Here is a 16,340-nt window from a genome sequence, read left to right on the forward strand (position 1 = left end):
TTATGGTATGTGAGAGTCCTAAGAATTGTAGCAGAACTCATCAAAGATTCATTTTGGCCAACATGTTGCCTTGTTATATCTATATTAGAACTCCTCTCATCATTCTGCTGGGGAGCAACTTGATAACAAGAACAACTTTCTGCATCACAGCATCTGTTTCAGTCACCCCACTTATTCTATATTAAGTTAAAATAATTGCTCTCTGGTCTTGGTGTTAATGATATCCTCATTGTAAGGTTCAGGAGCACCTGCTATTCTGCTGAGCCAAAGAAGCCTTTGAGCATAGTAACTACTTTTAGGTTTGTAAAGGCTCAGTATCACTCTTTCTCTAAACTAAAGCAAATATTGGGCTAACACTTTGCAACTCTAACATAGGATAGGGCTTTGATCTAGTGAAAGGTGTCCCTGCCCCTGGCAGAGGAGTTGGAACTGAATCATTTTTAAGGTCTCTTCAAACCCAAATGATTCTATGATTCTATAACGTAATAAAACAGGGTCAAAGCTGGTTGAGAAGATCGTATAGGTAGAAACAAAGCAGGATTGCTTGATACATTCTCTAGACATTTTCCTAAGGTATACAGTGTTGTTATTGACTCTGGTATGTGTCTGTTAGAACATTTGCTCAATAAAGTTGTCCTGTTCATAGAATAATAGTTTGTAAAAAAAGAAGGCTAATTGGTGTTTAAATAGAATTGCATGTACTGGTGATGTATGAAACCCAATGTTTATAGGCTCTGATAGCATACAATTACAAGAAGTTTCTAAGTAGTAAGACTGTTCTGAAAATTCGCTGCTAAATTCAGGTGTTCAAAATACTGAGGTGATGTAGGAAAGAAAGGGTAAGATTTGTGCTGACAACTGTTGATCATTTTTGGTTCTGACCCCAAATATTGTGCAAGAAGAGACGACAACATAAATATATCCATTGGTAGTTTTTGTACCTTAAACCATCCATCTCTTCCATATCATCTAGAGTAATCATGCCATCTCCAAGAAAAATGTATAGGAAGCCATCTGGGCCAAACAGAAGCTGTCCTCCTAGGTGTTTTCGATGTAGTTCTGCTACTTCTAAAAACACTCTTGCTGTTCTCATATCAACTTGGTGTGGGTTTTTCCTGCAATACAAAGATATGAAAACAGTTTTCACAGCTCAATATCATAGGTTTTCTTTCTAAAAATAAACTAGAGTCATTTCAATTATACTTCAAGAGGTGGATGTTTTAATTTGGTAGAAAAATGCCCAACAATAATTTCTGAGAAATTTCAATTTTTCAGCATTCACAAAAATTATTTTGCTGTCCATACACAAGTAGGAAATAAATATAATTTCTAAAAGAGAGAATAATTAAAAAGAAGTCTTAAAAACCATAAATCGTTATACTTACTGGTATTCCAAAAATACTGATTGAAATAAATATCAGCAATAATTTCTCTGTAAGCACCCAAGTATGTGCTTTGTAAGTCTGAGTTCATTTTAGAAATAGGATATACAACATCGAAGAAGATTGCTGATAACTATAAAATTTGTGAATTTTAGACTTCTAATGATACCTGGATACTGTGTATTCTACGACCCTAAGGATGTGATCATGAGGTCCAATAGCCCACCGTTCTTGGTTGGTGGTATAAGACACATACAGCTTTCCATTTTTCTTGTAATTGGGATGGAATGCAAGGCTTAACAGTCCTCTTTCATCTCCTCCCTGCAGTCAAATGAAAAACACAAAGAATTGTGAAGTTAATTATGTTCCTTATTGTGTTGCAGCTGGAACCCAAAAAAAAGTTTCTTTCTTGTGGATAATCTTTGCCCAAACTCTTTTATTTCTTTCCTGACTACTGCACAAAAAGGATTATAAAACATTTCACTTTGGAGAACTCTTTAAGTGTTAGAACAAGACAATTGTCTTATGTAGTTATCTATGCACAAGTCTCTTGCACCACTTTTGTAGAGTGATTTGTGTATGTAATCTTTGGGAAGCCATGAAGACAAGTTTAAGTGCTGCGAAGGATTCTTTGCTGGGTTACTAGGTTGCTTGTAATTCGTAGAGGACAAATAAAAAGGTCTATAATCAGCAGCCAGTTCTAATCCAAGTATCCAAAACCTAAAACACAGTGCTGGCTGCCAACTCCCACTGTCTTGGCAATATGTTTAGAAAACAGTTAAATTGCTTGTGTAATATGTAAACCTTTGTTTTACCCTGGAGGCAGCAACATCAGTTGTCACAACTATGGTGGTCTGTTCATCATAGCTAGTATACTGTAGGTAATAAGCAGCCTTGGTCTCTGTGCAGAGAAACCATAGTTTTTACATGTGGTCCTTCAATAGAAACGTTTTTGTTATTTTTTTTAAATAAAAATAGAAAAATCTCCAAACAACTTTCTTTTGTTATTACATTTGCCACAGAGATTAGTACAGTTATATGTTAAACATCAGATCCATGTAATGTACTGTGACAATGCAAAAACCCTGTGTACTTAAATAGAAGGCAATTTTCTTTTTCGGCTTCTAAAAAAGTATTAAATATTACTATAACTAGAATTTTAGTTGTATAAACTAAGACCAAAATTTAACTTCATTTTTTTCTCCAGAGGTAATATCGGGAGGGAAGCTGAGGCATAGAAATAAACAGAATATTTAATTAACAATTCAAATCCAGTTCGTATATGTGATTATTCACAAGCTGACAATTGTTCTGGAGTTTAACTCAGGGTTTTCCAAGCTCTCAAAACCAGTGACTCTGTCGTAGATTCAAGCACTCTGACTGTACACATAAGCAGACAACATTTTGCAACTCTACCACACCCCTGATAACTAATTATGAAATTTTAAATTATAAGAGAGAATGAAGCTTTTAAAATGTATTTGCAATTCAGACTGATGGATGGGCCTGTCTTCCTGATGAAAGATGTCCCAAAAAAGGCCTAACTGGGAAAGTGCACAGCTTTAATTTATTTTAATTCAACATGATAGCCATGCTTCCTATTTAATCACAACAACCAACAAGAAACCTGATTCAGAAACGAAGATGTAAATAGGTCAAGAGATTTCCATACAAAGAGATTTGTGCAATGAAATCTGAATCCTCCTAATTTAGAGGCAGCCAAAATTTGCTAATTTGTTTGCTTGAAAAATTTAGTTTCAGGGGGTTATCAGAAAGGTTAGTTTTGAAAGTCTAGTTAGAGCTGCCAAATCAGTTGCAGTCATTGTGGAGGAAGAGACTGGTAATCTAGCTCTTTCTCCTCTACGAGCCAAAAACAATCCTGCAGCTGAGTCTGAACTGATTGTAGATATTATTGTATAAGTTTCTAAGAGTTTTGACCAAGTTACTCAGATAAAGTCTGAAGCAAACAGAGGCAAATCTGTTGCTTTGGGAACAGCAAGGCATATTGCAGTTTCCTGATGAATGTTTCTATCTGTTGTGCCCAGACAAAGACAGTCCTATTTCTTCTCCTGAGAGTTGAGTTTGAGTCATTTAAGGGCCCAGGAATGTCAATGAGTCACACTAGGCCTGCCATTGAAGGTGAGTTATTGCAAGTATTAGTAAGAGAAGATCATTCTGTTATTATGCTGAGGATTTTATTTAGCACTTGATGTCATGGGAGCAGTCTCACTGTGAAAGTGAAGTTGTTGATAGAGCAAACAGGTGAAAATTGAATTAAGAGCTTTTAATAAAGTACACATGAAGCAAGAATGTGACGAATGAACCATGAGACCTGTGAGGTAGTAAGTATGGCCAGTTGCATTCATAGGATCAGGACAGTATTCCTACTAATTTCTGTTTTGCATTATTCTAGCAGACTGCAATATATTACTTTCTTTGTATCTAGAATGCATTTATGCTTCCTGAAAAGTCACGTTGCTTTCTATTTTTCAAAGTCAGCCAATCCCACTGTACTCTAAAAAGTCAATTTACTATTGCATTTAATAAAAACTTTTGAAATGTTCCTCTAAGATACAGAAATATGCACACAATCAAGCCATTAGGTGACTTACAGTCAATTAGAAATCAAGCTGAGTTTTCCCATACTTATTTTTTCTGGGTTTGGAAAACAATTGTTCATGTGGATTTTCCACATTATTATTAATTGGCAAACCTGTTATTTCCAATTTCATCACTGCCACAATTTCCATAGCTTTTGAAATGATCTCTATTGTGCAAGAACGTATATAGCTTTCTGTAGTGTTATATCTCTAAAGTTGTGATCATTGACAGATATCTTGTAAAATCCCTTAGGAGTGTTAATTTTGGTAGTGTCAAACTGAATAATTATATACCAAATTTCAGATTTTCCCTTGCAGAATTATTCTCGTTTTTATTTTTCATTGATGGACTTCTGATGTTGTGAAACCAGCAACCGAGCCTTTATATTTCATTTGTGGCTTTTTAGAATTAGATACCACACGTCCAATTTTTGTATCTTTCTCTTGACATCTTAACAACCTCTTGACATCCTTCGCTTTTAGGTTTCCCCTTGGGTGAAACCAGCACCAAGGATCTGTACATGACATATTAGCTTGTAGGACATTTGCAATGCACTGTTTGAAGGAATAACCTTTAACAGTTGTATAAGGAAGGGTGAGAAGAATGAGACATATCTTCTTATTCCATTGGGGTGTCTGCTGAAGACAAAGAATGATGGTTGGCTGAAATTAAGATTTATTATTCAGACTGTGACTTAGGTCAATGTGCAATCTCTTATCATAACTAAACCCGGAAGCTCACACTTCCAATGTCTGCCTATGAAGTTCTTTAGCTTGAATTCTCTTCTCATGGTAATTGCAGATTTTGCATCAATCCTATATTTGTTTCAGAACTGATTTTCCTTAGATTATAAACTTCAGCTAAGGAAAAAACATTTATTTAAAAATTAGTTTGATCTAATTTTGGATGACAAATATTTTAACCAGAATTACATTATTGTAAGTCAGTACAAAGCTGGGTAAAGATTAATTGTATTCATTGAACTTAAAATGTTTATTTATTTTTTATTTTCCAGTGGTTGGTTACCTACATTATGTTAGCCCTTAAAGTATATTTCACCCATAAGTAGTGATATTATGTACTGGTGTTATATACTGAAGCATTATTAAGGTATTATACTTTAATACAGAAACACATGCTGCAGTTATTAAGAGATGCTGGCATTTCATTATACGAATGTGTTATTTCCTATAGTATACAGAGTAATACATGGGAATATTTTAACTGGTATCACTAACTAGTTAATTTAAAGTAGATCATATTTTAAGCATGACCCTTAATTAAGTAACCTTAATAATACTTCATTTTAGTATGCAAAACCAGACATACCCATTTATTTTCATTATTCTGTATGGCTTCATAGTAAACAATATGGGTAGCAGATTCAGAGTATTCCTTTAAAATTGATTTCACAATTCATTCATTCATATAAAATTGTGGTATTTATACATAACATCTTTTTCATTTACACAGTCCCACATTCATGTTGGAAATGAGTAGCAGCTCTTTTAAAAAGGTTTAAAGTGCCTTTTAAAACATGCTTCAAACATACATATTACGCTTGTGATCACTATCATTTGTGGTGTAAAATATTAACTCTAATGTCTTTATATCATTTGTTTTCATCTACTGTTATACTTGTTCACCCAGTTTGATCACCCTTAATTTACTTTTTTTCCTATGTAATAAATACCATAACATGCATTACCACGTGATTGATCTTAAGGAGTTTGATTTGTTAAGGACATGGAGAAGGGGTCATGGAACATCTTATCAGACAGTGCCATATGAACTCTTCAAATAGATTTCTAATTAGGAGATTCCCAAAAGAATGTCAGCTTATTTGAATCTTCCTTTACTGGACCTTACTATAGGGCTGAAGATCAATGTCAAGTATTTTTCTCAGAGGCAAGTATTTGCTTAATCGACATGTTTCGGACTTTGGCTCCAACACAGGATGGAAATTTGACTACAGCAAAAGTAGAAACCAGAAAAAGGTTTGCTGCAAGGGCACACCTTGCCTTTCAAAGCTTTATCGACTGTTTTGAGAAACCCAAGGAGGAGTTCTCTCTGACAGGTGAAAGAGGACAAGAAATACAGAATGAGAAAAGCAGAAACTGGGCTGTAGCTATGGTACAGCAGTGGAGCTCCCATAGACCTCTTGGGTGTTGAAAACTCAAGTGCTTTGCTACCTGAACATCTGTGGGGCCTGAGGCCTCTGGCAAGGGAAGAATTTGTAACATAAGACATTTTCCTTAGGGAAAAATAATTACACTGATGTCATGGCTGAGTATAGTATATATACCCTAGACCCTATCTCCAAAGCATTTCCCTTTTCCTGTTGTGCTGCAAAGATTTTTTTTTTTTTTTAAATGGGCTTTGCTGTTATCTAAGGATTTTTTATAAAAAAAATACTAGCAATATTTTTAACTGATTTAACCAATGCACTGTTTTAATACTTCAATTTAAAACAGTTTTAGATACAGAAATGCTTTACGTTTATATTTAAACAGGAAAAAGAGGGCCATATTTGAGTTTAAGCACAAGTTCTACTGAAGCAAAAGGTGTTTTTTGTTCAGTTATGTGCAGGGCAGGATTTGGCTGCAAAATGCTGATGGCCAAAGTGCACCCTCCACAAAAAGGAGGTTTTCTGCTCTGATGTCTTCAGTGTCATTAAAATGCTCAGTTTTTACAGGACAGTTGAAACCTCCAATAAAATAATGAAGTTCCACTCTTCTAGTGCCAGTGGGCATGAAAGTTAGGCCTATCACAAGGCAGTAAGATGATGATACATAAACACAATTCTGCATGGATTTTGAGTGGGGCTTTTCTGGAACTGGGGAGAAGTCAGAGTACCCATATACAGAAATTATGCATGTGTATTTATTATGCAGGATAATTTTTCAGCAAAGGAAAACACTGCAGTGACCAGAACAGAAGTGACTTGAACAGAAAAAAGTAAAAATGGTTGAAGATCTAAAGGTAGCACTGAAACTGAATTCTTACTTTCTTCTTACTTCTGTTGCAGCAAATACAAAATTTTGACATGGCCTTGATAATTTTTTCCTTTTCCTTACCTCCATAGTCCTTTGAAGAAGCCAACCACTAAATGCAGGACCTTTCACTTCTAGTCCTGTACTTTTTTTTTTTTTTTTTTTTTTTTTTTTTTTAATTCCTCAACTCCAGAATTTTCTGTACTGCTGGGCAAGTCTTTAGTTTAATCCAAATGAAAATCCTTGTCCCCTGATAACACAATTCTTTCTTCCCATCCTCCTAAAGAAAGTATATGAAACTTCTAAATGCAGATACCACCCCAACACAAACCCACAGCTTGCCTCCTTCACACTCTTCTAGTAAGGCATGAATCCTGCTTTGACAACTCTCCCAATTATTGGTTAGAAGCAGCCAAAAGCTTTGAGACTGCCAAAAACCAGCCAATAATTGAGAGGTTTTGGGCAGAGTGACATACGACTGTGAGTGTGCTTGCAAGGAGGTGGCCATGAGCCCATGTGAGGTCTGCATCTGGACTGGGAAACTTTATGTACTGTACTACTTTAGGCGAATTGGAATAACAGAAGACAGTGGAAATCAGTCCCGGAAGAGGGAGATTCAAATAAAGACCAGATGATTATTGCATTCAGTAAAGCTGGCTCAAGAAGGTGTGAATTACACACTTTCCTGCACCACAGAGGCCTCTTGAGCTGTAAGCAGCATTCATCCTCTGGGAACACAGGTGGTGATTCCACCTCTGTCCCCAGCTGGATTTATTTTCAAGGAAGCTTTACATTCCACCAGCAATTCAGTGAGTGGTTCACCAGTGGAGGCCACTAAGGGAAGGTAAAAAATAAGCATACTCCTTCTTATTTCCCTGGCAGTCCTCCATTTTCTGGTCATTATTTATTTATTTAGTTAGTCAGTTGGCCTGTCTCCTCTCCTATACTTTTCACGTTCCGTATTCTTCCACTGTAGACTGTCTCCTAACAGCTTCTTAGCTGCATTGGTTTGGTCTTTGTGCTGTAGAAACAGCCTTCTAGGAAAGTGATAAAGCTTCATTCAAGTGAACAAGGGTACAGTAAGTATTAAGAAATTTATTGACCATAAAAATCCTTTATTAGTAGGGAGAAAAGACTTGATGACCTTTGTATGTTTTCTTGTTCTTTCTGTTATTTCTAGGCTTTATTCACCTTCTGTGATAAAGATGAATTTTACCACTATTTTTCAGTGGATAGTTCAATAAAATGGGTTCAGATGATACCCCAAAGAGAACAGACTACATTACATTAGCTTTCACTAATACATGACACGATGACAAAATGCTAACAGCCTTTTTTTTTTTGTTCACCAGTACTGTGACCTCTTCCAATCAAGAGAGATTTTTTTTTTCTTTTTTAACTTAGACCCTGTTTAATGCCACCAAACATTATTTCTGTAGACACATAAAGAATACCTCCTAATCATATTGGTGATTTACTGTTCTACCAATGTTTTTATTTGACCATGGTCCTCTCAGCCATCTCCTTGGGTTTTCTCATGTTCTCATTCCTTGACTATGTATCTGAAACGTATTTTCATTTTTCAATAGCACACACATTTCATAAAACCTTCCTTTTTGGTTAAAACACGGAATCTAATGACAGAGAGCTGTCAAAAAAAAAGTTTTTTAAGAATTATAATTCAATAGATAAGATGCTTTTAAATGGCATGACATTTCAGCAGATCACTGCTGCTTTCGTCATTGCTGAAGATAAAAATATGTCATGAAAAGAAATCTTACAATGCTGCAAAGATCTCCCTAGGCTGCTAAAGTAAGACTTTTCGTAAGTGTCCACAAAAAATCTACAGTGCTTCAAAATGAGTTGCAAGACTTTTTCTGCTGAGAGAGGGAAAAAAAAGAGGATGTATGGTGACACATAGCAAATTTGACAGTGCTTATGTAAAATGAACCAACCTACAACAAATTCTATACTCCGATAATTGAAAACAAATTCATGCTGTTTTACCGTGACCACTTTATATGGAAATTTAGGGATATAATTCAGAACAGAATAACAGTAATTATCATACTCTCTGCATTAAATTAAAACCAGAAATGTTGATCTGTCTAATTGTAGACATTAAAAAATAACTAGTTTCAAAAAAAGAGAGATGCAAATGGAAAGATGCCCTGATGACATTATTCTGTCTTGCAAACAATTCAGCCTTTCTCCTGTGGCTCTTCGTAGTGAACTGTTGTCTGTTAAAGCAGGTACTTGCCTTTTCTCGTTGCAAGGGGAATGCTGCACTCGCATGAGGTATATATTTAAATACTGTGAGGCAGGAGTAGAAAGCAGCAAACCACATCCAACTAGAAGGGAAAAGCTACAGATGTCCATTTAGATGGATTCCCATATCTTTGCTGTTGTATGTATGCTAATGCATATTAAAACTTGCTCAGTTAGCTGTAAAAGTAATTTGCTAGCAGTCTGCATCTTGCCAAAGAAAAAAAAAGAAAAAGGGGAAAAAAAAAAGCCTTAAAGAAAGCACCTTTTTCCAGAGTGTAATAGAGACTAGAGGTACTTCTTTACATACACCCCACTTATGTTTTTCTCCTAGTTCATTACTACAGTAATCACTCATATTTGCAACATAACCTTGATTTAACTGTAGTCCTTACGAGTATGGCTGTCACTGTTTTAGGAGAAGAGTGATTTCTGTGGCTTATCAATATGATACTTATCTAACAATGTAAAATATATTCTTCACTGAAGGTTATTTCTTCAGCAGATTTCTACCTTTAGGCTCTGAAGCTACGTAACAAAGGTAGGATAGTGTTTTCTGCAAGACAGCTCAAAATGCCTTTTTATTTTTAGAAACTGGAAAATCTTTATTATCTGAATGTTTTTTGATTGGGAAATTGAAGACAATTCATAGCAGAAAAGTTCAGGTGCCTTAAAAACACAGGGCAGAGACAGGAAGCATATGAAAGGATAACTGTACCGGATGCTTATCTTGCACCTATCTGCTTGCCTTCTATTCTCTCAAGACAAAACCTCCATGTGAGAGCATGAGGCTTTCCTGCAGGCACAGAAAATGGGAACACGTCACCATTTTTCAGTTGCCAAAGAATGTGTGTTCAAATTCTAGAGATAAACCAAATGCTATTCTGTTCCCTAACATCCAAGGAACTTCTGGACTGCTGAAATCCGGGTGCATGGAAAGGGATATTTCAGTCTATATTTAGCATCAGCATCCAGCATAGTTTTGATAATGATGTGTCATATCTTCAAAGCAAATGCTGGTTGCATATGTTATTGGTTTTCTCAGATTATGCTAAACATAATAGACAAAATCAGAATTTTTATTCTTAGAAGCTCTGTAAGTATTCTTCAACGTTTTACCATCAGACATACAACAGATCTACTGTATGAAGTCTAGACAACTGTTATGTCTATTTACTCCAATTTTAATTTGTTTATACCTGTGTTCTTTGTCCATTCAATTGTTTCAAACAGTAAACAATCTTATATTATTGGCACAAAAGCAACCAGAAAAGAAGTTTAGAAGTCCAGCATCTGCTACTGAGTTTTAAGCTTCCACATGCTAGCACATCAGAAGAGTAATCGTTGGCTGAAATCAAACTGTTTGAAATATAAGGATTGCACTTGCTGGAGTCCTGATGCAAAGTCAGACAGGAAAAAAAAAATGCTATTATTGCATCTTTTTTCAACAAAAACTGTGCATGCACATAATGTTTTGTACCTGGGTCAAAAAGATACTTAAGTGACCACCACAGCCTTGTGTTTCTGAAAAAGTGCTGAATGGGAGCTGAGGACCAAAAAATAAAAATAAAAATAAAAATAAAAAAAGAGCATTCACATTCTGTGGTACCGTCTAAGCATTTTTCTCACTGTTATCTTGCCAATCCCATTGGCCTAGCAGTGCCTCAGGGATGGGCAGCTAGGGAGAGGGCAGAAGGGCTATCATGCAAGTTACCTAAATTGTTGCAGCTTAGCAAAAAGCTTGGATTTCAAATACTGACTCAGGTAATCAAATAATTTGAGTTCTTTCAGTAGGTCTTAAAAAGTGTATGTAATTTGCCAGCAACATGAAAATAAGGAGTAAATAAATCCAGAAAAATCCAGATTTTTTCACCAACATTTTGTGAGCATCAGCACAAGCCAAAATAATCAAGTATTTTTGTGGATCACTCATATAGATCTTGTCTGTACTTCTCAACTAAAATTGTGCAAAAATATTAATAATTTGAAGACAGACATGAATATTTTTATGAAATGTGCCAAATGGAAAAACCAGGGTGGTGGAGGATATACGGTTTGCTCTTCATGACTAGAATCTGTACATAAGAGGAGAATGATGGCAATCCACAGCCGTGTTGACAATTCAGACATACAGGAAATACCCTTGTAGGAAACTAATACCATCTGGGTTTGGCCCAAGATGTGTGAATGAGAAATATGTTTCTTGTTGAGAATGCAAAGATAGTTTTGGACATTGCAGAGAAGGAATGCGTTAAGCATGCACAGTTATAAAAATGAAATAGGGTGAGGCATTGCATGCATATGGAATAATTAGAGGAATATGTTTATGTGCGTCAATAGTTGATGCAGACACAGAACTGCAGAATTCAGTTGTCCTAAGACAAACAGTAAATTATTATGAAAAACATTTTCAGTGTAAGTGGTCAGGAGCTTTCTGAGTAAGGGCTGTGTTTGAAAATGCTGATTTGTCTAAGCCACTGTGTTCCCAGACAGAAAGGGAGGTTTGCTTGTGATAAGTTATATTTCGGAAAAAAAAAAAAAAAAAAAAAAAAAGAATAGCTTTGAAATTGTTGAAACATCCAGTTCTAATATTTGTAAAAATGGGAATTTTGATTATTTTGGAGGGTTGTTTTCAGTTTGGAAATTAGTTTTAGTTAAAAGAATGTCAACACTGAAATGGAATATTTCATTTGGCCCATCCTGAGAACCTTTCAGTCCACACTTCGTGAGAGTATGTTTTCAAAATCTCAGAATATTCTTACTCCTCTCTATCCTGTTCTTGCAGTAACTGTCTGAGATTTTAGTGTCTGTTCTTGGCATAGGAAAGCTTTCTGGTTTCTAACGAAGCCACTGCCAGCATTCTGAGGTTCCTGAGACTCGCTGCCTGCGGGATGGATTTTTGCCTCTCCCTTGACACCCTCGTCTACTTGTGAAAGCCCTAGCAGTGCTGATTTTTCGGTTATTTGTGAGGCTAATGAATGCCTTGCATGGGCAGGAAAAAGTTCCAGGCTCTCTTTTTGGTGCACATTTGACTTCTCCAGACTAGCCCGGAGTACTATCATCCTTTCTCTAAGTCCAGTCTCTAAATGCTCTTTTTAAAGAAGTTATTGAAAATAAGTTTCTCATGCTTTTCATGTCTACCAAGATCCTGGATTAACCTTGTAGCAGGTTCAAAGACACTCATTATAGAGATTACCTGTTCCTTAACCGAGCAGTGCTCATACAATGATAGTAAACCGTCACTGTATCTTTGGTCTTTATTTGTTTTTGAACAGATGTTTGACATACCTTCACAGGATTATTCTTATCACTACCAAACACTGCTGAAGGCGCTTATTTAAGAAGTATTCATCATTTCAGTGCTTACCTGAAAGGTACAATGCAAAAAAAGGATGGAAAATCAAAGTGGCCAGTTTGAATCTTTTATTTTCCATCCATTCTTAGTATTTATTGAGCCTGTGTAGCACCCAAGGTCTTTGGACAGAATGATCAAGGTCTCAAGGTCAATAGAACAAGATGTTATTAATGCACCAGTCGTGCACCATTGCATATCTTTGACTGATGGATTACATTCAGGTTGGTACAGGCTACCTGACGAAGCAGGCAGGCTAGAGATAGGAATAGCAGCCCATTGCAGAGTCCAGCAGTGTTGAGTTCGGTGCTTGCTAGTTAATAAACTATGAATACCTGACTTGATGGTAAATCCATTCCTTGTTCTTTCAAAATGAATTACTAGTACTTTTGCCTTTGTTATAGAATTGTGTTATTACTAGTTCTAACTTTGCTAGGCTGTACTCAAAGCATTGATTTCATTTCTATCTACTATGGAACATGTGCACATCTGCCTCTCAGGTGAGAATTTATGCCTGTACAAGGCTTGAATTTTCCAAGTTGTTTATGATTATACATATACTCGCTACATACACATATAAACATACACATGCATCCAGCATTTAGGTGAACACAGAGTTGCTTGTCCCTCTATTTTAAATTCTCATCAAATCTGATTCTTTCTTGTTAACCCAAAAGGGTTACGTGAACAGATACAAACCGTGCATTCATGCTTGATTTGCATTTTATAAGGCTTAAATAAATGGTGTTTGAACTACCTAAAATAACTTATTTTATTGTATAGAATAACTTAACATTCTTAGGCCTAGGATGTTCAATTCCAATGTTGGGGGAAAACAGTTTTGAATTATGTGCATTTCACGTATGTGCTTTTTTTTTAAGAACTCATTAAATTATGGTCATACTACGTATTTTAAATATTGACATTTCTGAGAGGGGTTTAATTTTTATTCTGCCAAGCGTTGTAAATTCCTGTTTTGGATCCTGAGGATTTTGGTGGAGGTGGAAAACCACTAATAATTTCTTCTTCTTGTTCTTGCAACTTGTGTTCACTTGCATGTTTTAACTTGAAGCAGGCTTTTTCTGTTGATGCTGATAACACTGTTCTGAGTCTCCACTGGAGTAGTAAAGAGTCAAATTTCCTCTATGTAATGGAAATGATAATTACCTTAATACAAAATTTTGTTTCATAAAGCCGTTAATTCAGCAAGTATTCAGGCATGTGCGCAAATTCCACAGATTTTTTTTTTTCTAGTACTAAAACAGGGCACCATGTGGCAGCTGATTCTTTAGAGTTTACATTACTTTTGGTGCCAGTAAATGAGATCTGATACAATAGTGATGAGGGATTTTACCAATCAAAAATGCTTCTGATTGAGGTAAGGGGGAGGGGGAGGGGGAGAATGACTGGAAAAAATTGAGATTTTTCTCTTAATGAATCTGACCCTGTGATTTCATAAAGATTTCTTTAAGGTCTGTAGCTAATGTGGTGGTTATGCAGCTAATGGCATTATCTTCACATCATTATAATGAAACATAACACTGGTATCCCTGACTTTATTAGCCAGGCTTCATTGGTATCTGACGTTATATATTTCCTATCATAAATCTAAATAAGAACTTACATTGACCTGCATTAGACCAAACATTAAACAATTTACTAAGATTACAACTTTGAAAGGGAACTTTTTTTTTTTTTTTTTTTAAAAAAAAAGTATTTTAGACCACCAAGAAACAACCATAAATTTAAGGAAATATGAGGTTTCCACCATGTGACTTCCCCTGCAGAGTTATGCAACAGACTGCTGTTACTTAAAGGTCATACATAAAAAATTTATGGTACATTTTTTAAGAGATTTATAGTGTTTCTATTTATACAACTTATATGTCAACAATTTAAAGGTATAGTATACTAAAATAACAAATTAAAGTCTAATCCCTTTGAATCCTTGATAAAATAGAATGCTATGTCATACATATATAAGGGTGTTAATAAATGCATTTATATTAATTGATACGATATGTGTGATGTAATGATTAGCTGTTTATTATCTATTACAGATCATTTATGTTTACCCTGAAATTCATTCGCAAACAGAGTTCATTAGGATAGCATTCTTTGTCTCATATATCCCTTCTACTGTTGCTATGTAGAAACTCTTCCATCTCTGTAGAAGAGCTCTACAAATCATTCTCAGAACTAACTTCCAGTATTGAGATGAATGATGCCATGGCCACTATCTAGACCTCTTGTTTTTGGACATCTTTGAACTCAAATACATATCATTTACCCAAGATGTTGCTGGATTCCCTGGAGGCAAAATTTTATAGTGCTATATGAAGATACCACCTTATTTTCTGAGCTTTATTCACTTTGCACTGAAATGAAGTGGGAAGTCTGCCTAAGCTGAGGCAAGAGAGAACACTGAGAAGGGGTAATTTCTCATATCAATACAGCTGCTTCAGCAGTAGTGTTTGATCTCTGCCATAGCAGTCGTGTTTTCAACCTTGCTTTTGCACACTAAATCCATATAGTTATATATATTTACATGGGAGTTGAGACCGCAAATGCATCATTTCACTCCAAGAGTCAAAGTCCTAAACATAGGTCTGTCAGTGATTATTGATGCTGAATTCATCCCTGGATTTTGCATATTGAAATAATGCATGAATGTGAAGACTCCACTAGAGCACAGTATTTTAAGCACCCTAATTTGTGTGAGCACTTTGACACCATAAATATTAATTTATTGTGAAAACAAGTGTTCTTAGATATACAAAGGTCCTAGTATATGAAACTCATATGAGCATGCTCAGTCATAAGCATTTTGATAAATCCATTGCCTTCAAAGTCTAATACAAACACACTGCTTAATGGGACATAAGTATGTGGAGGAATACACTAACATGTGTTCATGGAATAAAGACAGATATGGTCCTGGAGATTTGTTTCTACCTGGTATTACGGCCTAATCTTGTCCTCAGCAAAGAACCTGAGAATGCAGTCCATTGGTGGAAAGTTCGTAAGTACAGGGAGGGGAATTCTCCACAGGAGACAATCTTTGGGTTGCTGTGCCTACAACCAGATTTAGGTTATGGAGTCTCTACTGACTTGAATCATCATGTCTTGTCCATTGATGACCCTCACAATATTTCTGTAGGGATGCCCTTCATTTGGACTTATTTGGAAAATAATGTTTCTTACCTTGCTGTTGGAGATAATGTTCTATTGGTCTCCCTGTCTACTGCTGTCTCCAGCTCTGAAGATAACATAAAAAGCCTAAGCAGCCCTTCAGAGCTGGAGCTGATACAGTATTTGTTGCTAAGTGGTCCTCAGCAAAATTGTCCATTACTTGGATTACTTGGATTACTGCACTTTTGCTGTAAAACTGTAAAATCTGTAGATTTTGTGTGTTTCTAAAGCTCTGGCACCCTGTGATTTGCCTTTGTTGACTGAAGAAACATATCATTATTCCTAGGCTGGTCATCACCCTTTCATCAGCATAATTCATTTCCATAGTAAGCGATTGTTGTCAAGAAATTAGGCTACAACTATTTCAGCAGAGTTTATAGGTTCATGGGCCAACCCAAGCAGCAATTAATTTAAAAGAAGATGTGGTCATTTCCTATCTTTTATGAGCATCAAATAACACAAATTCTTTTCGACAAAAAAAAAATATTTGATATGTCAAATGACTAGAATAAGAACTGATCAATGGATTTTTAAATACTAACATCTTTTACAAAT

General features: G+C 35.7%; 2 protein-coding genes across 2 annotated transcripts in view; one reads left to right on the forward strand and one right to left on the reverse strand.

Annotated features, from left to right (window-relative positions):
• Positions 1 to 16,340, forward strand: part of ANAPC10 (anaphase promoting complex subunit 10) — a 176,571-nt gene that overhangs the window by 112,954 nt on the left and 47,277 nt on the right. The gene's annotated exons all lie outside the window — the stretch shown is intronic.
• Positions 1 to 16,340, reverse strand: part of HHIP (hedgehog interacting protein) — a 78,717-nt gene that overhangs the window by 25,948 nt on the left and 36,429 nt on the right. The window contains exons 5-6 of the mRNA XM_035324538.1: positions 1,552 to 1,703; positions 942 to 1,115 (exon numbers count right to left, since the gene is read on the reverse strand). Of these exons, the coding sequence (XP_035180429.1) occupies positions 942 to 1,115; positions 1,552 to 1,703 (326 nt within the window). The remainder of the gene's footprint in view (positions 1 to 941; positions 1,116 to 1,551; positions 1,704 to 16,340) is intronic.

This window comes from Oxyura jamaicensis, chromosome 4 (assembly GCF_011077185.1).
Source record: "Oxyura jamaicensis isolate SHBP4307 breed ruddy duck chromosome 4, BPBGC_Ojam_1.0, whole genome shotgun sequence".
NCBI lineage: Eukaryota > Metazoa > Chordata > Aves > Anseriformes > Anatidae > Oxyura > Oxyura jamaicensis.